Raw genomic sequence first — 24,248 nt, 5'->3', positions numbered from 1 at the left:
ATTACATGGGTTTTATCAAAAGGTATCAAGAGATATTAAGAGATAGGTAAAATTTTCAGCAATACAAATAAAAGCATTCAGAAAAATTTCCCCCTAGCGGGATTTAGATCATATGACTCTGCTTTAATATTTTGACTGCAATTTTCATTGTCCAGTCAATGCCCCAAGGTGACAAGATATGACCATCTATATATTATATGATGTCTGCATCTCTGCAGGACTTAAATATGCTCCTAGGGTACCATATTTAAATGAAAGAAGAATGAGAATAAAGTATAGAAACTAGTGTGTTAATTAACTTTAAAATTTAGTTTAATAAACCAAAAGCTCCAGAAGCAGACTCCATACAGGTTTTACTGATGGGGGATGAACAGATTGAGAGCAGCCACAACAAGAAGCATTTGGGGGTGCTGGTAGGTGAAAGACTGGATGTGGAATGCCTCTCCAGAGCTGCAAGAAAAGGCTGAGAACTGGGGTTCAGCCTGGAGAAAAAAAAACTCTGGGGTGACCTAATTGCAGCTCTTCAGTATCTTAGGTAGACAAAGAAGCTGAAGAGAGACTTTTTACAAGGGCATGTAGAGATAGAAAAGGGGTTTCAGCTTTAAACTGAAAGGGGGCAGGTTTAGATTGAATATAAAGTAAAAATGCCTCACTGTAAGGGAGATAAAGCACTGGAACATGTTGTCCAGAGAAGCTGTGAATGCCTCGTCCCTGGAATTATTCAAGGTAGATGGGGCTTTGAATAATCTGGTCTAGCGAAAGGTGTCCTTCATGGCAGAAGGGTTAGAATCTTTCAACCAAAACCTTTCTATATGATTACATTCATGCCTCTGCTGGGGAGAGATGCATAATTGGAGCAGAGATTAATTTTGTTGAAAGCCCATGGACTAGTAATTACTAATATATGGTTACCTGGATTCCAAAACACATAGCATTAAAATAAACCCTTTTGACTTAAAATATATTTATTTCCTAAATAATGTTGTGGCTGACACTTGCTAAGGCTCCATTTTAAGTGGAAATTACAAGTCCAGGTTTAATGAGAAATATTTTCATTTGTCTGGGTTGGGTTTTCTTTTGCAAAACTTTTTTACTAAATGTATTTAGTCATTCAGATACCTTTCTGAACTGAGTCTGGTGTCTCATATGCTTCTGGAATTTCATTCTCAAATTCTCTGAGCATGTCATCTGTTGCAGGAGCTTCAAAAGTTTCTCCATGTCTTTCTTCCTTTATTTGCCACTGGTCATTTACACTTTCATCTACATCTTCATGTCTCTCCCCTAATCAATAATGCAGATTGTTAGTGAATAAATTTTCTTTGATATATTTCATTACCAGCAAATATTCAACCTTCAGTACACCCTTTGTGCTTTCCAGCTAGTCTCCAAAGGGAATGGGGAGTGACAGAAAACTTATCTGCACAGTGCAGCATTATAAACCCAACTTGCCAGGACCTTCTTTACTCACAGTAAAGGCCAACTCTGCTCTGTCCACTCTTGCCCTCTACACAGTGTTTTGAGGAAGCTTTTGTTAAATGACTGATTTGAGCTATTACTGCCAAAACAAGTCTGGATAAGAAGACAGTTTTAGGATTTGGTGACCGAACTTTCTGAATTCTCTTTCTTTCTTAATTTCTTTAATTTCATTAAAAATGACAAATCAGTTGATTTGAATGTTTTGTGGAGGCAAAAGCACTTTAAATGCATACCAAAACCAGACTCTGAGATTCACCTAGCCTATGGCAGTATTTATAAACTCTTCAGTGATTTCTAAGTGTTAATGCATTACCAAGCTGCGATTGGAGATCTTCATGAAGAACAGATTGAATTTCTTCTTCCAATTCTACATCAGCAGTCTTGTGCTCTAAAAGGATTATAAATTGCAGTGAAGGTAAGTGCAAAAGGCAAAATTTAAACATTAACTCAAGGCTTGCAGCTTTTAGTAGGCTCCATAATGTTCTTAATCCCTTTCACAAAGTTCCCTAGAGACTGACCTGGAGAACCTCTGCAACTCACACAATTAGAAAAACAATTTTGTCTTGCTTACTCTCCTATATAGAAAGTATTGCAACAATCACATCAGATTTGTCTGTCTGAAGATGAATTGGAAGAATTTATCTACATGGCATTTTGTGCACATATATTTTTCCCAGGAGTAGTAATAACTTCAGGTAACTATTCAAACCAAGAACTCTATTTTATGGAATTAATTTACTAACACTTTCATCCATTATCTTCCTACAATTTAGGCAGCAACACTATCAAGTCATATCTGACAACAAAATGTGAGTTGCAGAAGTAGAGTCCTGTTGACTTAATGAACAGGGAAAACAGATACTAACATTACAATATCAATGTCTTTTTCCACTACAAATTTCCAGAAGAAATCACAAACAGGTTTCATGGACAAGTGATTGCCATCTAACAGACCAGCACAGGACATAATAGGAATTTGTATGAAGGATTGTCTTCATAGAAGTGTCTTGAAATTAATATTGAGAAATCCTATCCATCTGATAAAAAAGCTCTAAACCAGGTAACAGCTGCATTTTCAAATAAGGATCCAAAATGGTATGAAAAATGGTCCCACAAAAACCACACACACCCCCAAAAAACCCGCCCAACCAGGAAATCATATCTTGATACATTTTATAAACTATATCTAAAGAAAATTAATGCAAGTCTTTAAAAGCAAAATCTATATTCCATAGATTCCACTGACCATCCACTCTGTATTTGTATGTTTACTTATTAAGGTTCACATAAACATCACATAGGATAAGCCTCTTCAATAAACAGGAAAAAACATGTACTCTGTGAATAACACTAATGCAAATCACATATGTGAAATATGACATGTAAAATATTTTTTCTTGAATTCCTCTTAATTCTAATACATTCTACTAATAGTATAGGGCTTTAAAAATGTTTATTTTTAACAGTAGGAGCTCCATTTATTGTATTTGTTATATATTAGCAGTTCTAATGGAAAAGTGAGTACTTTATTATCTTATTGAGAGGGTTGTTGAGAGAGTTTTGTTTGGTTTTTAAGGTGAAAAATCTGCTGTAATTCTGGTTGGATATACAGTTGGAAATCAATCTAAACCACAACAATACATCATCAGAAAGTTATTCTAATGTGATACACCTACAATGGTAACCATGAAATTTAATACTTTTGGTCAGTGATTGATACAAAGCTATAAACGGTGATTCAAGTTAAACTTCAGTAGATAAGCAACACAAAATCTATAAAATAATTGCATGTTAATGACACAAAGTTGTAATTCAAATTAAGCTTCATGTCTTTTGTTGCACCTACCATTCACGAAAGGTCTTACCTGATTCGACATATGACTTTTCAGCAGGCTGGTCACTCTCCTCAGATTCTGGTGATGTTGGCTGTGCTGGGACAGATCTTTCTTTAAGGCCTGCATTTTTCAGTTATAAAGTTAACTTTATGCCCTTTTTGAACTGATTCACTTATAAAATAAGAAAGTTCTTTTAATTAAATTGTAACTGAAGTTACACTCTCCAAAAATTATTTCAAACAATCACAAATACAGGGCTGTCATAATATACAGTGATATATATATAAAAAGACTAAAGCGTATTCAGATAGTAAACAAAGATGTTTGGAAGACAAACATACAATGAAGAGGTAAAAAGGGACAGAAATTTAAGCACTTGCCCTTATTTCAAAGTAACTGAACTAATTACTATGGTATTCTCAACATCTATTCAGTATCCAGTAAAAAAATTTTCTCTGTGTTTTCAATTTGTGCAAAAAGTGCTTCATATGATCAATTTTATAGGCTCTATAAAAGAAGAATTGATTTGAACTTTATGAAAAGCTGGACAGAATGAGAAGAGTTATTTTAAATTCATGTGTTACCTCTTAGAAGACTCGATTAAGATTAGTTTGTTTTGACAAATAAATGACTATAGAAGAAGTATGACTGATGGAATTTTACCACTAAGATCCTGACCATCTATACCACAGTCTCTTTCTACATCAATACACAATGAAAAGAAAGAAGTAAACACCATTATCACAGCAGGAGATAAAAGATATAGCTGTGAAAGATCATGTCACATGTTAAGGACACCATATGCTCAAGAATGTGTTGGTATTAGACTAATTCTCCTCTCAACTCTCCTTTAGGAGGGTTCAAGCAGGACTTATACAAGAGGTTCAGACTGGGTATGAGAAAAAACTCACCCACCCACAAACCCCCACCACTACAAGGGTAGTGAAATCAGTGGGAAAGACTGCACAGAGAGGCTGTGCATTCCCATCCTTGGAGGTTTGAAAGATCACACAAGAAAATAGCCAGAGCAACCTGGTCATTCCTCTGAAATTACCGTGTTTTGAGCAGGATGTGGAAATAAGGATCTCCCAAAGTCCCTTCCAAATGGCATTTGCCTATAATCCTACATCCAAGGTCAATTAAGGTAAGACTCACTTCTCAACACACACCACTGCACAAAGCAAACTACTTTGTCAACAGCTGGTATACATGGAAATCAATAGAAAAGATAGTATGTAAAAAAGCAGAGGCTGAACTATAATGAACTCTCCTGCAGTACTAGCAATCTTGTAAAAGCAACTCTTAAGTGGTAAATATTCTTGTACTTTCAATAAAGTACAATTAAAAAAAAATTATCACATTTCTATTGGAGTCAAACATATCTCAACGCAAATTGGATTAGTATGTCTCAAACCAAATTTGTGTAGACTAGAGAGATATTATTTCATGCATTGTGAGAAAAACGTTTATTTTAGGTAATGGTTACAGGATAACAGAATTAAATCTATCTTTTTATATGATTTAAATTTAAATTATTTGAAGATAGGTAGGTAGGCTGTGTCCAAAAGCAGTGTAACCAAGAGTCCACCACTTCAGAGTCAAAATAAGCTAGAAGAAAAATGCCAAATTTACACTTAGATTTTGTCCATTTTCTTTCTGTCATTAAAAAAACCACCCACGCAGAACATTAAAAAATAATTATTATGACATTCATCTTTTTCTGCAGGAATATTAATGGCTACAAGTGTAAGAAGTTACTTCCTTCTACAATCATCTTAGGATGGAGACAAAACCAGTAACTCATATTAACCACTCTCTCACACTCCAGAATCCAGAAGCATGGAAACAGCCACCTTGCTTTCACAAACAGCATTCAGTTACTTTACACATCCACTGCTTTAAATAAGTTTTCATATCCTCAATAACATACATGTTCAGTTCCAGACAACCACATGCTCTGCTTCATGAACAAGAAATGAATTCAAAGCATTTCAAAAGACACCAAATATTCCACACCCACCAAGCACTATGGGTATTTAACCGGAAAGAAGGAACAAAAAAAGTGTGTGTCTTTGTTTCACTTGGACATTTCCCAACTTGATCTTCAAGCTTTTTATACACATCTATTATGTTTAACACTGATTTCTATTCAATCTTGTCAAGTATGTAATACACTAAATAATTTGCTTTTTAACTTTCTCTGATCTGTTTATTATAATTACATTTAGCTTTTACTTGTCTTGTGCATTTTTTGAGCTTATGTGGTAACTTGCTGCATTAAGATTAATGACAAAATTATTTCATAGAGATATACCACAACACAACGGATCTCTGGAGCAAAAATACTTTATTTTGTAGCTGTCTGTATAGCCTGGAGTGCTGCTCAAATAAAATTTTCTTTGGAAAGGAAAAACAAAAAAAACAACCCAACCTTTCCAGAACCCCATAAACTTTGGGTCATAGATACAATATGTTAATCAGAACAGCAATTAATTTCAAATTTCACTCCCACACAGTTACAAGTTCTGTCACATTACGGGAGAAAATAAAAAGTGATGTGCACTATACCACTGTGCCACCATCCTTGACAAGTGTGATTTGAATGCTCCTCTGGTCAAATAAGCATTTTAACACTTACCAAAGCAAAGTTGAATAAATATATCTATCATCACCAAAACCTTACAGAATGTTCATTATGGAACTGCATTTATTAGATCTTCATTCTCTCATATTTTTTGCTAGGCACTGTAATGTTCACAATGTACATCCCTCACTCTTCATGAATTTATAAATATTTAGAAAATACCTCAGAGTAGATCATCTCTGTTAATTATCACAGCCAGAATCTTAAGATACTATACTGTTTTCTACAATTTTAATTTGAACTATTTTTCATAGCTATTTGAATATTTCATTTTCTCTAAAAAAATAAAATAAAATCATCTTTAACCTTTTTATCATATATTATAACTCTATGGATCAAAGTATGATGCAGACATATGTATGGAACGGCTGAGGGAAGTGTATTGCTGACTGTTATACACAAAATTTTTAGCAAAACCATAAACAGAATTAACCTTCAGGACTTCAATCTTAAATTACCATCCACATGCATATATATACTCATTCTCAGTTTTACTCCTCAGTTTTGTTTTCTTGAAACTAATGCTGTGGTATACCAAGAATTAATCTTAAACTTCCATTACAAATTTTTTTCTCAATCCTGTGTAATTATATTGTGCCATTCCATGCAATGTACATGCTTTCAAATTTATTTAGAAAATACTCATTTCTAAATAAACTTAAAAGCAACCATAGATTCATTCATAGATGCATTCTGAAATCTCTCAGTTATCTCTGCAGTAATGTTTTGCAACTTTATTCTAATGAGACGGCTGGATAAATCCTTCCTTGATGCTAAAAATACAGAAGCTGTAAAAACAAACTAACACAAGATTTTGCTTATAGAAGCATCATGCACTTGAAAGTGTTGAAGAAGATAACATCTGCAAAAAATATATAAGCCGCTCTCTAAACAAGTTCAACCAGAATAGAATAGTACTGGCATATCCCATCTTAAATGTAATTGGAATACAATGATACTTATCAGTGATGAAACAGGTGGCCTAATTTTCAGCAGTATTCATTACCAAAAGGTTTGCAAATTTGGAAAAAAATCAGGACACAGTTAAATAAAAAGTTACAATGAATCAAGCTTTCCAACACAAATACAGAGAAATAAAATAATTAAATAAATCGGGAATGGAAGAAAAACAGAAACATATTGTCATGGGCTCAAAAGACAAAAAATGTAGGAACATTTTGAGTATACCCTGGGGTCTCATGATAAAGTGCAACACTCAATTTGGTTTGACTATTTGTGTACAAAATAGTTTTCTCAGGAAAAAAATAGTTTCCTTAGGGAAAAAGTTTGGCAGAGAATAAATTACATTTATTTGTTTAGTTCCTATGACACTACAGTCCATTAATGCTCCTCTTGGTTGTTTCTGTGAAATAGAAATATTTCATGAGTTTCCACTACATGTGTCCAGCTAGACCTTTTAATATTGCTTTTAAACTTGCACTTCATATAGAACATTAGACTTTCCTCTCCATATCAAGCAAATACAAGTAAACAAGCAAGAAAAAAAAACAATCACAAAAACCCAAACCCATATTGAGAGTAGACTTAGAGCAGCTGGCATCAATTTGACATTTGAATGTTTTCAATACACCGTGGCAGCCAGGCACATTAACATATGTACATACTTGAGTTTCATAGCAGATCTGTCTGCTTTGTGCTTACAATACCAGTTCACACTGAACAGTTTTAAAAAGTATTATATATAGCCTTTGTTCACACTTATTTCTAGAAAACATTATTTTCTTACTGCCATATTTGCCACATTCATATAAATATGCTGAATTTTACATCCTTCAGGTCTGTTTCTCATTAGCAGAACAGGAACTCTTATTTATTTCTTTTCTTTCTTGTCTTCCTTGGATTGGCTTTTAACTATCTTTTTTGTTTCTTTGTCTTTTCCCACCTGAACAGTGCCATCCTTTTCATTGGCTGACTTTTTTGTAGTCTCCTTGGATTTTATACTTTTGTCTTGACCTTTTTCCTTTCCTCTGTCTCTTTTAGCCTTGTCAGAATCTTTCTTTAACTTATTCATATCAACAGATTTCTTGTCCTTTCGATCAGTAGCATCTTTTCCTTTCCTGGTTTTCTTTTTTTCTTCTTCATTTTCCTCCTTCTTGGATTCCTGCTTCTCCCTTAATTTCTTGAGTGACTCTTTAATAGCTTCTTTTACTTTTTAGTTTTTCATTTAAAAAAGAGGAAATGTTCAATGAGAGAACCAATCTTAGGCCAAAAAACATCTTATGAACAACCATGTTAAAGTTTTGATCAAATTATTATTTAATGTTTGTTAGATTTAAACTAGTATAATTAACTCCTAAGCTTTAAGCAATTTAAACAAATTAGTTTTGACTTCTAGGAACACTTCACACCATGCAGCCAGAAAATACCCTTGGCTTAAACTGCAGCTGTATCCAAATGAAGCGTTAATCTAGAGAAAACCATGCCGCTATTATCTTACTGCTACCTTCTGCAAAATGCTAAAACCACTTTTGCCTGTGAGCATGAAAATTACGATAAATTTTGAACCTTTCACAACAGCATAACAGTTGTAAACGTTATTACACAAATTTATACTACAATGTTTTACTGATATTTACCTCATATTAAGCAGTAACTTTAAAAAGATAACTGAAGTATGTATTGAGAAGTGCAAGTAAAAAGAAACAGCAATGTCCTGATTAATTAAATCAAGTCCAAAAAAGTTAACTGGGTTAGACTAAACTCAGTGAAATCAAAGCAATAATTGCAAATTGGTTCTTACAATTTTGCTTTTCGGTTACCAGCAACTTTTTTTCTTTGTTTTACTTTTGGAGTTGTGTCTCCTGTGCTTATTTTCTCTACTTCAATTCACATTTGGCTGTGACAGGGTATACAGATACGTCATAAAACAATCAGAACAGAATCCTTGAAATTTATGTTCAATATGTTTAATGTCCAATATTTTGCCATAGTTTTGAAAATATTTGTCAGTACCAGTAGAATTCTCCAGAATAAGGAATTTTTAAGTCAATAAAATTCAGAGATTTTTCCATTAAATCTGCAAGCAGTATTTGCATATAATTTTGAAATTAGTACTCCCACATTATTAACAAAGTGAAAATTACTTTTACATATAAACAGCTCTATTTTTACTCAGACTTTTGAGAGAAACCGCAGTCTGCTCAGGCAAAAAAGCAGGTATGCCTCTAGCCACTGTGTAGTGTTTCTGCAGCATGAACAATTCAATTACATAGCTCAGTCTAAAAGGAATGACATCATATTTCCTTCCAAATGGTTTTGACACAAAAAGTTTGAAATATGCCATTTCTTTATTCTTATATCAAACTTTGAAAAATAATCCAAAACTGGGGAAAGAATTGCTAAGTGACATTTATCACATTTTTAGAAACACGCAGTTTGCAACCAAGTTACACCAAGCACAATGTGGAACAAATGCTAAAAATTTCAACTTGACGCAAGATGCTGAGAAAAGTGACACTGACAACAAAGCAGCAAGCTTTCCTTAGCAAATATGCTTTTTTCCTCATGAAGGTTTGTAAGGTGAACAGCATACTTTTTTTCATATACTACTAGAAAGAAGCACCTTACAGTCTGTATGTGGTTAATGTAACATAGAGACTGTTCCCATACTCATGTTGCCTGAAGATAACTGAGCAGATATAAAAAGCTAAGCACCTGAAGTACATCTGGTCTCTGGTGTTTGCTGAGGCTAATTAGCTTTTTTTTGTCTTCAAAACTATGACCTGTTCACACAGCAATGTCATTATAAATAAATATATGGCATAAATTGGTTGCAAGCTATCCCACACTAAGATTTAGAAAATGCTGCAATCAATCCTGCAAGTACTATTAAAGGGGAAGTTATAGAACTTTGCCTAAACTTCAACTCCCACGGGACAAAAAAAAATAGATGAAACTATTAAAGCGCAGTCTTAGAAGAATTAAGGCACTTGAGTCCAAATACAGTAAAGGAATAGTATCATGAATTCATGGATGATAACGAAGAGGATTTCACACAAAGCAAAATCTTACATAAAAACATGCAGAATACCAGATTATCATAAACTACATACAATCCAAACAAGACATCTGTTGTAAAAAAAAAAAATCCACACAAATGAAATATAATCTCTAGTTAGGAAAGCACTCACATTGCCACTAAATTTCAATCAGTAGTAAAAAAAAATACTGAAAAACTGCAAGAACAATAGTTTGCTGCACCATTAGAAAATATTTAGCCAAGATAGCTAGTATTAGTAAACATTATAACCCACAGTTGGTATTTGTAATGCACATGCATTTCATACATCATTATCTGCATAAAGTTCCGCATGAAAAAGAACATTAAAAATACCTTTGACTTTAGTTTTTTTCTTGGCTACCCCTCCTGGCTCCTCACCTAATTAGTTGCAAAATGGAAATAGGTTATGAACATATTTGTGATGTTTAATAAACTTGACATGAAATTTCCCAACCTGACATGTTATGTAAAAAGTTCACTATATGTAGTTCACACTACAATGTTATGGAAAAATACAGAATATTAAGTCATTAAGAATAAAGCAACTTCAGTTGCAGGACCATGACAAGTACTGTTGTGAAAGACTAACTAATCAAAGAAAAGTACCACATTACCAGATGCATGCTACTTGTGAAGTGTCTTGGAGATTGCTCAGTTCTCTCCAGTCAAGTGCTGCCACATAATTATAACCAACAACCCCTCTGATTCCTCTGCAAAGTATTTGAGAGGGAACTGGCAAATGCACAAATGTATATTTCTATAAAATTTCACAAATATTTTATCAACATGTTAACTCAAAAGGCCTTCAATTACACAGGTATTGCAGAGTATATAAATTGACTGTTTTCTTACAATAATATGTTTCTTTATCCAAAGGAAAATAAATAAAGGCATTGCTCAGATCCAAAAGCAGTTACCATTTCATTTGAGTTAAAATACTTACTGCATTACTTCACTCTACTTAAGAATGAAAGGATTTTTATTTTAAAAAATAAACCTTATTCTCCAAAATCAGGTGCTGTCTTCTCTTCCCACTGTAGCTAACAAACTGAGAGCAGTCAGCCTCTTGATTGTACTTTATAGCTAGTACCACAAGAAGCATAAAGTCAAAAGCCTTTCCAAAAATACAAATAATATTTAGCTTCAGCTTTTTAATACCATTAAAAGAGACTGGATTATCACTATCATGATGCTGTGGATTAAGGCTTAAATCCCACAAACAGCAATTTTAACCATAAAAATCAAGTAGGTTGCTACCTAAAAGCCAACGAGAAAGTAAAGAAAAATATAGTAACTATGTCTTTTTAAACTCATATATAAACTTACTAAACAAGGAGAGATATTCCCGTGCCTCAACACTAGGGATCTCATTCAGACATACAAAACACCTATGCTGAATATCTGCACCGTGAGCTTAGGTTTCCAGAAAACAATATCTACCTAAACTGCGTCATATATCAACACTTAATCTGAAAAAAATAAAGAACATTCTGATAGCCTATACTAAAAAAAAAAAAAAAAACCAAACAAAAAAACCCCCCACATTAATTAAAAAAATGTAGTCATTAAAGTCATTGTAGTCTGTCATGGGTTAGTACAGTTTGGTTTTTTAGTTATAGAAAAATGTAAAATAATTCTCCAAGTCAGGACCTGGGAATTGCTTTAGAAGAGACAGGGACCTATCAGAGAGTTAGTTAGAATACTGACATCGATTCCGACTACTGAAATTGTTGGCTACGACTTTGGGAAGTACCATATAAAACCCCATGAATTTCCTGTAGATGGGTCCTTTTTCTTCTTCCTTTGGCTGGAGAGAGACAGGTAACATCGAGCTGGGCCTGCTGCTCTCCCCTTTTGGGCGGGGAGCTGGCCTGAGGCCTGGCCGGATTCCATCGGCTCCTGGGTGTGGGGGGGCAATGAGAGAGGTTGCTGTTTTGCAACAGCTACTTTCTTCAGACTTCTCTAGAGCAGGGAGAAATCTCTGTCGGGCCCCTGATAAGAGCTATGGGCACTATTCGGGCTGAAGCCATCCCGATTTACACCGAGGGGTGGCTGAGAAGGCATTTACGATCCTGCCTGGTTTTTTTGTGATTCCAGACAGCCTGAGTGCTCCGATCTCTGATGTTTCTGTGTAAGTTCTTCCTCCCTCATCAGCTCGGCCTTGAACATCTAACACCATGAGCTACAGAAAGAGAGACAAAGACTCTGAGAAGATTTAACTCTTTCTTAGCATTCCAGAGCTTAGCCCTTCTCTGAGAGAGTAAGAAAGGACAGAGTGAACATAAAGACCAACAGCATAAAGTCAGTAGCAAGAGTAAAAAGACTATTAAGACAGAGGGTTGAAGAGTTAGTTGTTCTATTCTTACTTGAGCCATGAAAATGAACTCTATATTTAGGTCATTCCTTTAAATTATGGGAAAGATATGCATTTGGGGAGATGATTGTTTAATTTGTGTGTAGATTTAAGCAAAAGTGTTTGTGATGAACTAAGTAATATCCTATAAGATGCTTGAACAGAGATAAAGATGAGAAGCCCCCTGCACCAGTGAAGAAGTGAGAAGATGCCTCTGTACTTTGAAGCGAAGAATCCTTTGCTTTGAAGTTATTCATCTTTAAAAGGTGACACCCCAGTATGCAAAAGTCTAAGACCCATGACCCATAAGCAGCTTGGGAACCTGCTCCTGGGAGGGTCACAAAGGCAGGTTTTCTCTGGGTGGTTGTTTTGGTGACAGTTTAAAACCCACAAGAGAACTGTTCTAGGTTGTCAGTGGGATCCATGACTCAAAAGGATACTCTTCCCCTAATGAATTGATGAAAGACTATTGTCAGATAGTGAAACTGACTGAAAATTACAAGTTTTGTCTCTTTATGTTGCTTTGTAAGAAAGTGAACCGTTTGTAAGGGGAGGGGAGAGTGTTTTTTGAAGTTTCATTCCGTTTTAGGGTTTTTTTCGACTTTCTTTTTTTCTATTCTTTTAGTGTATGTTAATAAACTATTTGTTCATTTTAAGGTTGAGCCTGCTTTGTTTTTCTCCTAGTCTCTCTCCCACAGAAAAAGTAAGTACCAAGACCAAAATTTAGTGAACGTAAAACCACTACATTAATTAGTGTTTCTGCCCAGTTTGAAATTAAAACTATGACACAGTCACCTTGCATTTAATTTCTATACTACACGTTTTCAAAATATTAAGTGCTGACATTATGGCCAAAATTGTTTCAAAAAGGGTTAGTCAAGTAAAAATACAAGCTTTAGATTAATTTCCTCGCAAACTCATACCTGAGATATGAGTCTTTTCAAGCTCTTCCTTCATAGCTTACCACCATTGCTGAAGTCCAGAGCTCTAACTTGGCTTAAGTCATTATTCAATGCATGGAAGAATAAGTTAACTTTTCTTTCTTTTTTTTTTTTTTTTTTTTTTTCCTTCATATAAAAGGGAAAAAAACCCTCCAGCTTTCATTTACATCATCAATGAAAATATAAACCATAAAAGGTACTCAGAAAAGTTGTACAAAGCCATATTTAAATTTCCAGCTCCTCCTCTTTTCATATTAAAATTAAACATTACTGAATATTTTAAGATACACTTAAAAGCATGTGTTGACAAGGAAAACAGTAAAATTTTACAAGTATCAGTATACACAAAAAACCATCATACAGCTATTTCAAATTATTTTGAATAAAGACATATGAACTGTTGGATGATTACAAAATACCTTGTTCACTGATTACTGTTATTTCACTTGTTAAATATTCAGACAAGCAGTAATTTTGTTTCAATCTGCTTTTACGCAATGAATAGCACTAAAGTTCTCAGCAAATTATCGATTCATGACATATTTACATAAATCACGCAAAGTTTAACATATTATTAATAGACCTGTTCACAAGGGAAGTATATAAAATAAGGTATTTTAAAACATTAGTATTATGTAATATTCACAAGACCCGAAATCCTGCTGCATCTTGATTTCCACCTGGATATGATTCCTACACGGGGAAATCCCTATAGCACAGGAAGTCTCACTTGTCAGCCCGAATTAGGCTGAAGCAAAATGGGTGCAAACCACCTGGTTTTCCGAAACAGCAATGTCTGGGGCATGTGACAAAATCTGCCACCTAAGGGAATTCATGGCAAAGACAGCCTCTTACAGCATAGGTGCAAACAAACAAATAAATGTCCAGAATTCTATAAATCATGTAGTTGAACCTGTGGACTCTTATTCTGAAGTCCAGTTCATGTGGTTTCACACCTGTTTTGAGCAAAAGTTCCTTCTTTTTTTCCATTCAATCCCACGTTAAAAATGTCCAATGCCAGCAAAGCAAGAATAAAAGATACAATTTATAACATCAAATGTGGGTATAATGGAATGTCAGAAATGGCTACTATTGGAGTTAATTAATTAAAGAGTTGAATTCAAAGTTAACATAAGTGAATAGGTTTACATTATTTTTAAATAAGTGCTTTAAACAGTCATTCTATATATTAAATACTCCTCACAAAGTGGTTATTTTCATATAGTGCTTAAAAGTGGTCAGCTTGCTATCTTAACTGATCCTTTGAAGCTCAGGAATATTACAAAGCATTCTGCAACAAAGTTCAGTCATTTCCTCTATTTTTCCCCATAAAAATCTTCAAGAACATTCTCCACAACCAGCCCCCAAGTGAGAGCACAGATTTAGAACTTATGCATCAGAAGAAAAATATATAAATACTATTTTTATTTAGAAATATAAGGTTTGCAAAACAAAAATAGTAGGCAAAAAGCTCTCAGTTTTTGAGTAGTTTCCCAGATGCCGACAAATAACATTTTCATATTAAACAATATATTGAACAACCTGGCATGGGCAAATACAATTTATTCACTTAATAGTCCTGAAAACTTAAATAGCCTTGGTAGACAAAAGGTTTTGCCATGTGAAAAAATTCCTGTAAGTCAATTTCTCTACAACCTTTACCTGCACAAACACTTGTAACCTGCAGCATCACAAAACAAAGGTAAGCTAATAAAGGTGGTTTTTCCACTTAGACGTGCAAAAGGGAGAGGCTACTTTGCATTTACCACAGAAAGCACTTGGGGCACGTTAGCACTAAGCAGCTGACACAGTACTTGTTACCCTTCTGCAATTTATGCAAAGCCTGGATAACAGAATATAAAGTGTCAAGTTTAAAAAAACTAGGGCTGGTGTTCAGACTCTTGCCTTAATTTATGATATTCCATGAAGAACCCCCTTAAAAACGCAGAAAATTAGCAAAAGATGTTAAAATTGCAGTGCCAAAAGAAGAAATACAAATCTGTAAACCAAAATCATTATTAACATTTTTTCTCTCCTTTTTATTTTCCTTTTCCAGAAGAACTGCAACTCAGATTATAATTGTTTGTTTATCTCCCTGCACATAATTATTACTGATTGTGCACTTATAATACGCTATGTTAGACACCCAAGGTCATCCGCTAAACAAAATAAGTTTATTGACAGAAAGTTAACTCCCACTTACCTTAAACTGAGCTCAGAGCACTTGTCTTACCAAAGTCTCTAACTCTCCAAGTGCAAGTTTTAATTCTTACAACTAGCATAAACCCCTCCAAACAACAAAACACCAAACTTCAGTATATTCTCTGTATGTTGCTTTAATGTTTCTTGCTTATTTAACTACCTAATATCAGAAGAAAAATCCAGATCAGATCAGATCCACGTGGTAGAAAGCATTTTTGTTTTCTGAAGTCACAGATGTTTATGCTGCATCCTGTATGAGCAGATACACAAAACCAACAAGCAAATCTTGCCTTTATTAGCCTCATCTTGAGACATACATCCTAACTGACCCTGAGAAAGACAATACTTGATGTACTTCATGCTACTGTGACATTATTAAGATAGCTGCTTCTCTGATGGAATAACAGGGAATACAGTAACACATCTCTCCAAAATGACTATCTGTACAACAGCTTTCCCCAGCTCTCAAATTACATTTACAATACAGGTGGGTTTTACCTCTCCCATCTGACCATGAAATGGAATTAAAATCTTTCTAATGCTTCAATATATTCTTCTTCTATGCTTCCATCTAAATGCAACCTATACCAATAACTGTTATGAAAATTTGATTTCTTCTGTAGCCAGTCAATAGAGATTAACTAATAATGATTTTTTTTTAAAGGAGGCAGGGTGGAAATACTGGCAAAAAAAAATTTTGCAATAAGAATTTTAACAGATATGCAATGTATTCTTTATTCTCTTCAATTCAAAGTTATTCTACACATTATGAGCTTTGTGATTTCTCTCTGCCATATAACACTCTTACTTTAAAATAAATACCGCTGAAGGTGGTCACAGAAATCTGGGGTTCAAAGCTTCCAAAAGTCTTAAGCCATTTCAGATGTACGGGTATTAAGGGTTATTTCCCCTATAAATTTCTTTCCATTAGTATCACAAGAAAGCAAGCAAACACTTTGCTATGAAGGTTAATGCAGTATTTAGTTTGAAGACTGGCAATTAAAATAACAAACATTTACCAACAAATGACAAAGTAAAACATCCCACAGATTTCTAAAAATGCTGGACAAACTGGAAGGCTACAATTTTAGTCACAGACATTTATTTCTGGAGCTCTGAAAATTTAACATATGAGGAAAATGAGGGTATATCTAAAGAAAACCACACATCCAATTTAATATAAAATCTGTGAAGTTTCATTCCTTTCTAGGTATAAAACCCAGCAAGTTCCTATCACTTAAAAAATATATTTTCCACATAAAAAACATTGCTTGCTACTAATTTTCTCCTATTTTAAATTCTCAGACCAGGAACTGCAGGAGAAAGCAGTAGCCTTGCTTTCTAAAATAATTACAGCAAAATAATAGAAGGCAAAATGCCAGCTTTCCACCCACACCTTAAAAATACTTTAAAAAAAAATTTAATTACTGTATTTTTATAGTCACAAACAATCAAACTAAAAATTTAGTTTTCAAGTTCCTCAACTAATTTCAAACAATTTGTGCGGACTCACAAGCAAATTGAGATACTGTTCAGTTTTCGTTGCTTGTTTGCACATCATGCTCAGCTTAACGTTTTTTGCTGCTAAATGCCTTTTTTTAAAACATACGAACAAACAAACAAAAAAGCCTGCTACGCTAATATAACCAAAGATTCAACTAAATCTTATTAGCATCCTTACTAGCCAAGTTCTGCTTGTAATCACAGCCATTAATAGAATACATGAAAATCAAAGCTCCTCCATCCCAAACTTTCGGAGAGTCTGGAGAGCTCCGCTCATCAAGAGTGAGGGTTCAATTGTAAACAGGAACAACCCCAGGCAAGAGTGAACAGTTTTCCAGAAACAAAGTACCCTATAAAGTTATTTACTTACACTAGGTCTTTGCACCTACCCCTCACCCCTCCTCCCCTGACAAATTCTTCATTCTCACTCTAATTGTTTTCAAGCTGATGCCTACATACTTAAAACCATCAAGGAAGTTGCATGATGTCAAATCAGAAATCTGCTGGCCTGCATTTCGTATCTGCAGCACACGTTAAACTAATACATCACCTATCTCAGTACCCATAGCTTTCTTGTGGATCAAGCAATCCACCTCAGTATCACTTGCCAAATTTCCAGTTTATCAATTAATTTTTAAACTGTTTTGTATAAACTTCATTATATAGAATTCTTATAAGCAGATGTTTCCCTTCTCTTTTTAGCTATCTACTTCCATTACTGAAGCGTCTACAATAAAATTCAATGTTCCATGACAATTTTTTCATTAACACTGAGAGGTATTATTATCCAAAAACAGTAATGAAACTCTTAGTTCTAATTCAAATCTGCTTCTAAAATTTAGATTAAAAAAAATTCTTGAACAAAACAAAACAATCCAAGTTCACTTATTTCCAGCATCTCAGACACCTCAAGTTTCTTGCACTTGCTAACAAACTGCTCAGTAATATTCCAGACCTACTAGCATTTATTTTTGTAATGTTTAGGGATTTCTTTCTTTTCTTTGCCTTACACTTGTTTTTAAAACCATTAAATTTATATGTTGTTAGCTTTCTTATATCCTAATTTCCAAATATTTGGAAGAACATTCTCATGGCTATATTTAATTCATAAACATTGAGCAACAGTATTAGCCCATCACATTTCAATTGATTAACACTAGCACATTTTTATTACTTTTAAAAGATTATATAGTATTCTGAATTGGATGATCTAGAGGGAGTTTTTTCAAACAGGCATGTTAAATAGCTTTAAAAATGGCATGCCAAAGTAAGTGAAATTTTATTTATCTTAAAAAGAAGTTAAAATTTCAGCCTGCAACTACTAGTCTTTAAACTTGGGTATCAACTTCATATAGGAAATGAATACAAACTTAAGCAAAGCAGGGATTACAAAAAACAATTTTATACAATTTTAATAGTAACTTGCTTGAGTACATTATTCATGTTTTAAAAGGACAGCTCAGTTTCCGCTTTTGATGCCTGATACAAATTGCAGGACACAATTATAAACTGCCCTTTCTATACCAGTAACTTCATGTTAGCAGACGGAATGCACATACATGGAAAGTATTTTTGGAACAACTGTGGTAAAACAGTTTCACAAGAAAAAGATTCAAATTTGCAAAACTACATTAAATATTTCAATTTCTCAAGGAATAGAAGACATTAAATTCCAAGTTCCACTTAGTCTTTAATATATTCAGTATTACATTAGAAATACATAACTACAGCTTCCCACTTTCACAGAAGGCCCACCCTAAAAACTAAAAGAAATTTGGAACAGCCCTTGGGATGTGATTGTCATACTAAAGAAATGACTGAAGATAAGGTTTGAAAACAGACAAATCAGGGGGAATAAATCATATTCAGAGTAGCTTCTGAATACAAGATGTTAGCTAACTTAGAAATAAATGTTTCTGTAGAATTTTCAAGCACTTATAAATTAAGTGCTTTTCTTCAAACAGGTAAAAAGAACCTATCTGAGAAAGCAGTGAATCACAAAATAAGTTATTTATTAAAATTATATTTCACAAGAGAATTATCATTGTCATGTCCATATTAAGAATTAACATAAAAATACGTATTTACAAAACGCAGTCATGCTAGAATACTTTATAATCAAGGCTGTTACAAAATGCTTCAGTTAATGTTTGCTGGAAAGACAAATGTTAGTGGTAACAGTAGAGATTACTACACTTAAGCTTTGTCAGTTTTGTGCACAAAATGCATAGATTGAAGCACATACAGAAACCAACTACACAACCACAGATACATGTTTTATTCTACATATTTACACACCTGCATAATACTTGTCATCCTGTCACAAAAATGGAAGAATTATTGAAAGGCTTTCAACTATTGAAACAGCATTGTGTGGCTAACTTTAGAGCGTCCATTTGGGAGGTTCCCCCCAATGCCATAAATTCTTGCTATATTAAGATTGATGATTTCATGGACATTTTCGAAAGCCAATCAAATTAGTCTTTCAGTCATTGGTTCTGTAAATCCAAAATGACACAAGTCTTTTTTCCCTGAACCCCTTCATTCTGTGACGTACCATCAACATCATCTGCAGCTTCGCTCTCTTCTTCTTCTAGTATTTCAAAAGGAGTCAATACATCATAGAGAAATGAGAGAAAGCCATAAAACCAATCAGAGCTTTCCTCTGCTAAAATATTAAGGACTTCCTCAAGGGAATCAATATTTTCATTACTGCCATCTTTGGTCAGGCCTATACAAGAATAGAGGAAAAAGAGAGAGAGAGAGAGAGAGAGAGAGAGAGAGAGGGAAGGGGAAAAAAGAGACAGCAGTTAGGTGGAAAGAGGAAACTGTAAAAGGAGGATCTGTGAAAGACATCTCCTGTCACAGGCAGAAGTCTTTACAGGAATGCTAACTAGGAAATAGAAGGATGTTAAGAAAGTTAACTCTTTCAAATACAGACTATAATTTGGGCAATAAACATGCAAAATATTATGCCAGAATCTTACTTTTAAAAAAATAAAGAAGAGAAAAAAAGGCAGTAGCTTTTCTTTCCCTTCTTCCTAGTCCTAAAACTAAAACCATTTATATTCTGGTTTTCTGCCACAGCATTCACCTTTACAAAATTTTTTATCAGTAATCTTCTACTACTTTAAAATCACTCAAATTGTTTTCTTTATTTTTTAAACCATCATGTTCAAATTTGAGAGCCTGCAACTGATGGCCGAGAATAACATTTAAAAGCAAAGAGTATATAAACAAACTTGTCACAGACACACTGTTAAGGATACCATTCTTATCCATGCAGAATTTTGATTTTGCTTAGAAGTGAGGATTCTAATTGCTGAGGGTGGTCGTTTTGCAGTTTGTTTGTTTGCTTGTTTGGGTTTTTTAATGTGTTTCTCAATCATTTTTTTCTGTGATAGATTTCCTATATGATGTACTTGATCCTCAGGAATTTCCACACCTGAGGATTTACAGAACACCAGATTAAAATGAATAGGTAGCCAATATAGGGTGTAAGTTTTGTAATATCGAAAATCTAAAGCAGGATAAAGAGCTGAAGTAGAGAAGGCCAGAACTGCAAAGATTGGGCTCATCACTGCTAAAGTCCCCAATATTAGGGTCTAATAGTTACCATTTGACGTTACAAGACCCACTGATCTAAATGGCATTTGCAAAGTACAAATAAAGTCACAGCTAATGCTTTTTTCCCCTCCTTTTTGGGGGGGTTGGTCTTGCCTAGGTTTGTTTGGTATTTTTAATTAAAATCACTGTTTTACAGTTGCTACTAAATAACATTTCATATTTTCCATTCTAGGAAAAGCACAACAGAATGACCAGGCAACAACAATTACTGGTACGCTTTAAAGCTGCAGAGGGAGGAATTTCCCCCACTTCTAACCAGAACAAACCTTCATTTGTGTTGAAAAGACAAGCAGAAAAGTGAGCTAAAGGTGAAGACAGATTGTTGAAACATAAAATTAAGTGAACATGTTGCACATGCAGATTACAAAGCAATATTAGATGCAGGTTAATGAAACATTCAAGATAGAGAGAAGTTAATGGCAGAGACATTTAACACATTTCAACATGTTTTTCTTACAGCACATAGTGAAATTATCAATGATAATTCTGAAGAAACTTCCAAGTCCATGATATTCCACATCCTTGTACCTGGATGTCCAGAACCTCTACTTGAGTGACCAGCCATTCTCTTTAACTTTTCACTGGATAGCCCAAAGGTTTAAAAATGACAGATTGAATCCAGGAGGCAATCAAGGTATTATAAATATCCCTCTCCAACTTCTTCCATGGCTTAGTTCTATAAAAATTAAATTTTATAAACAACTTTATGCACAGCACTCAATTATTCTAATTTGTTTTCAAAATTTGGATCATACAAGATGTAAAGACATAAACTAAAGTAAGGATATTTATTGAAGAATGAAATCTCAATATAAGAATGGAAACTTGAACCTAAAAATCCTAAAAGTACAATCTAAGTTATAAATACAGAATTAATAGTTGTGTCATTCTAGCCTGTCAGAATCACATATAAAAACAAAATGGGGAAAAAAACCCCAAAAAGTCCAAAAGAAAAAAACCAACACACTACTCCCAAAAGACTACAGGCTTTAGAAGTAATTTTTGTACACATGTTCAGAATCATACAGATGCCCCTGTTCTTGCACTAAGAATAAGACTTTTGGGCAATTACATTTGTAAAATGGAGTACAGCATCATATTTTCTTTGAAAATACTAGGACTCCAAAGGGAACCACAGAAACTGGAAGAATATGTCTTACAGACTTTGTCAAAAAAACACCAAACGAAAACCCCTAAACCATTTCTTTACAATTCTTTGCAATAATTATCCAAGATGAAGATAATGACCTTTGAATTTAACAAAATTCAAACAAGAGTCAAACAAGAACAAAATCAAAAAAAACCCCTCAGACAACATTTCAGCCTGATTTAAAGAAAAAAACCACGGGATTTCATATGCTTATCTTGTTTTCTAAGAAAGAGTACAAAAAACCCACCAGTAATTAAAACTCTATTTTTCATCTTCATTCACCCCCACAATCAAGAAAAACTGCTTTTTAAAAAACTGATAAGCTCACAAAAAGCACTATAACAAGTATCTGAAAATGGTGGTGAAAAGCAGAGCAGCAAAACCTTACTAAAGTGGGGACTCAGAAGATATAACTTTATTTCAAGAGAAGTCTTAACATGACAATTTAAATCCAAGTGAACAAAGGAGTCAAAATATTTGTCTGTTCAATAGTTACAACAAGCAGCAGGGCACAGGACTTCCCTACGTGCATTTAGCAAGACAAAATATTTCTTCTCCTGTAAACATCGCTTTTTATGAAAGTGAGTACAAGCCAACTTTTAGTATCTGAAAGTGTTACAGTAGAACATGAGAAAAATAGGGAAGAGCATGAAACTCACCCTAAACACCTGAACTGTCCAAAAGCATTCTTTTAACACCTATTATCTCACTACAGATTCTTTGAACATGCAATCTCAGTGTGACTGCCTGCAAACATATTTTTCTACTGTAGGTGAACCAAGGGAAAAGAAGATTTTTTTACTTGGATTCTACTGCTTATTACTGTTTGACTGCTGGTACAGGAAGACGGGGTTTTGCCGTTTTCTGCATAGCTGGACTACTCTGAACTAATGCACAAGAACAACAAAGGGATTGTTTTCTGTAGGTGAAGTTCCAAAACTGTACTAACTACTGCAACCATTTAAGGAGAATTTCTCAGGACATTGTTGCCTGTTAAAATGGACAGAAGTACAAAAGAAACAGGTTGTTTCTCCAAAGTCACTGTTACAACAGACATTGGTACCCCTATACACTTTTTATTTGGTAATACCACTAAAGCCACTGCTTTGCTGCACTGATTTAAAGCAAGGAAAGATGTGTAGCATTCCCCCTAAGAAAAACGCCTTTCCAAGGACAACCAGAGTGAAGTGGACAAAAACTGGGAAGCAAAGTACTGCAAACAGCAGCCCCAGAGGAGCAGAACACGAAGCCTCTCTTCCCATTACCAGATGGAATTCTGTAAACAGAACCTCAGAAATATCAATGAAAAGGACAAAATCAGCAAGATAATGGCAGATTAGCTTCAAAAACTTTGCTTTTCCACCACAGATAATTGTTTAATAAATGCTACAGTACTTCATAATTACTTAGGGTTGGTTGACTGGAGGGGGTGTAGGTGGTTTGGTTTTTTTATTTCCCTTCCATGGGGAGTGGGCGAAGAGGGGAAGAACAAACCTTTCGCACACCCTTTTGAAAATTACACAAATTCCTCGAGAACCTAATCATGAAATTCACTTTGATTCCAACAAATTCAAAAGAACAGATCCTATCATACCTTATATAAACAAGAAATAAACCAATAAATTTTAATTCTTCTATTTAGGTATGGCCAAGCAGTAAAGAAAATTATTAAATTATCAGCTACCAAACCATTATTTGAAATACAAAAAAACCTCATGCTGGTAGAAGCATTTCTCAAAATGCTAATTAAATTAATTAAAACTTAAAAGATAGCTACCACTAATACGAAATTCAATCTTGAAATTTGTAGTGAAAACTAGGAGTTATGGAAGTGGACAACATTAAACCACTGTACATATCACAGCTTCAATACACAATACTAGTGCTGTAATAGCTAAAGAACAGGAGAGAAAAAAGCATCTGAATTCCTATAATGAAACACCAAACTGCAGTAACTCCTTTTGTACCAGAGAAACCACTTGCTGTTATGATAGTCTGACCCAGAAAAAAAAATCCCAGAAAGCAATAAGCCTTCAAATACAGCATATGTGCTAACAAAATCCTCACAAATAAAAGGAGCTTTGCGCTCAATGTCCAGAAAGTCGGCTTACTATTCAGTTTCCTTTACTACAGTGACTTAATTCTGGAAGACAAATTTCCCCAAGAGGGAATGCAATCTTCTAGTTTCTGCATCAATGAAATAATATCAGTCTGCATTGTGGTGCTCACTTTTTATTTTGTATTACATTTTAAATCTAAGCAAGCACAGTAACTTACAGGGAAGTTCAGTTAATAAAATAATATGCTAGTTATTAGAAAAAATATATTTTTATATTAATAATTTTCTCAGTGTCACAAAACTTAAAAACTTATAATTTCTTTCATATTGCAAAAATTATTCTCAAATTTAAATGACATTAAATCCTATTTCTATGCAACTTTTCAAAAATAATAAAAATAAATTTTCATCTGTGACCTTTTAAGGTCACATTTGAA

The 24,248-nt window shown here is 34.1% G+C and overlaps 1 protein-coding gene across 9 annotated transcripts in view; it reads right to left on the bottom strand.

The window, feature by feature from the left end:
- ASPH (aspartate beta-hydroxylase) overlaps nucleotides 1-24,248 on the bottom strand; it is a 118,623-nt gene that overhangs the window by 74,393 nt on the left and 19,982 nt on the right. For 7 of the 9 annotated variants that reach the window (XM_040066306.1, XM_040066268.1, XM_040066278.1 and 4 more), the window contains 3 exons: nucleotides 3,342-3,431; nucleotides 1,790-1,864; nucleotides 1,120-1,281 (listed from right to left, as the gene is read on the bottom strand). In XM_040066306.1, coding sequence (XP_039922240.1) covers nucleotides 1,120-1,281; nucleotides 1,790-1,864; nucleotides 3,342-3,431 — 327 coding nt within the window. Of the gene's footprint in view, nucleotides 1-1,119; nucleotides 1,282-1,789; nucleotides 1,865-3,341; nucleotides 3,432-18,361; nucleotides 19,707-24,248 lie in introns of those variants that run through there. The other 2 variants (XM_040066335.1, XM_040066416.1) reach the window with 2 other exon arrangements.

Source organism: Hirundo rustica, chromosome 1 (assembly GCF_015227805.2).
Source record: "Hirundo rustica isolate bHirRus1 chromosome 1, bHirRus1.pri.v3, whole genome shotgun sequence".
Taxonomy (NCBI): Eukaryota; Metazoa; Chordata; class Aves; order Passeriformes; family Hirundinidae; genus Hirundo; species Hirundo rustica.
Note: the sequence above shows the minus strand (reverse complement) of the source record. Positions and strands in the feature narration are given on the sequence as shown.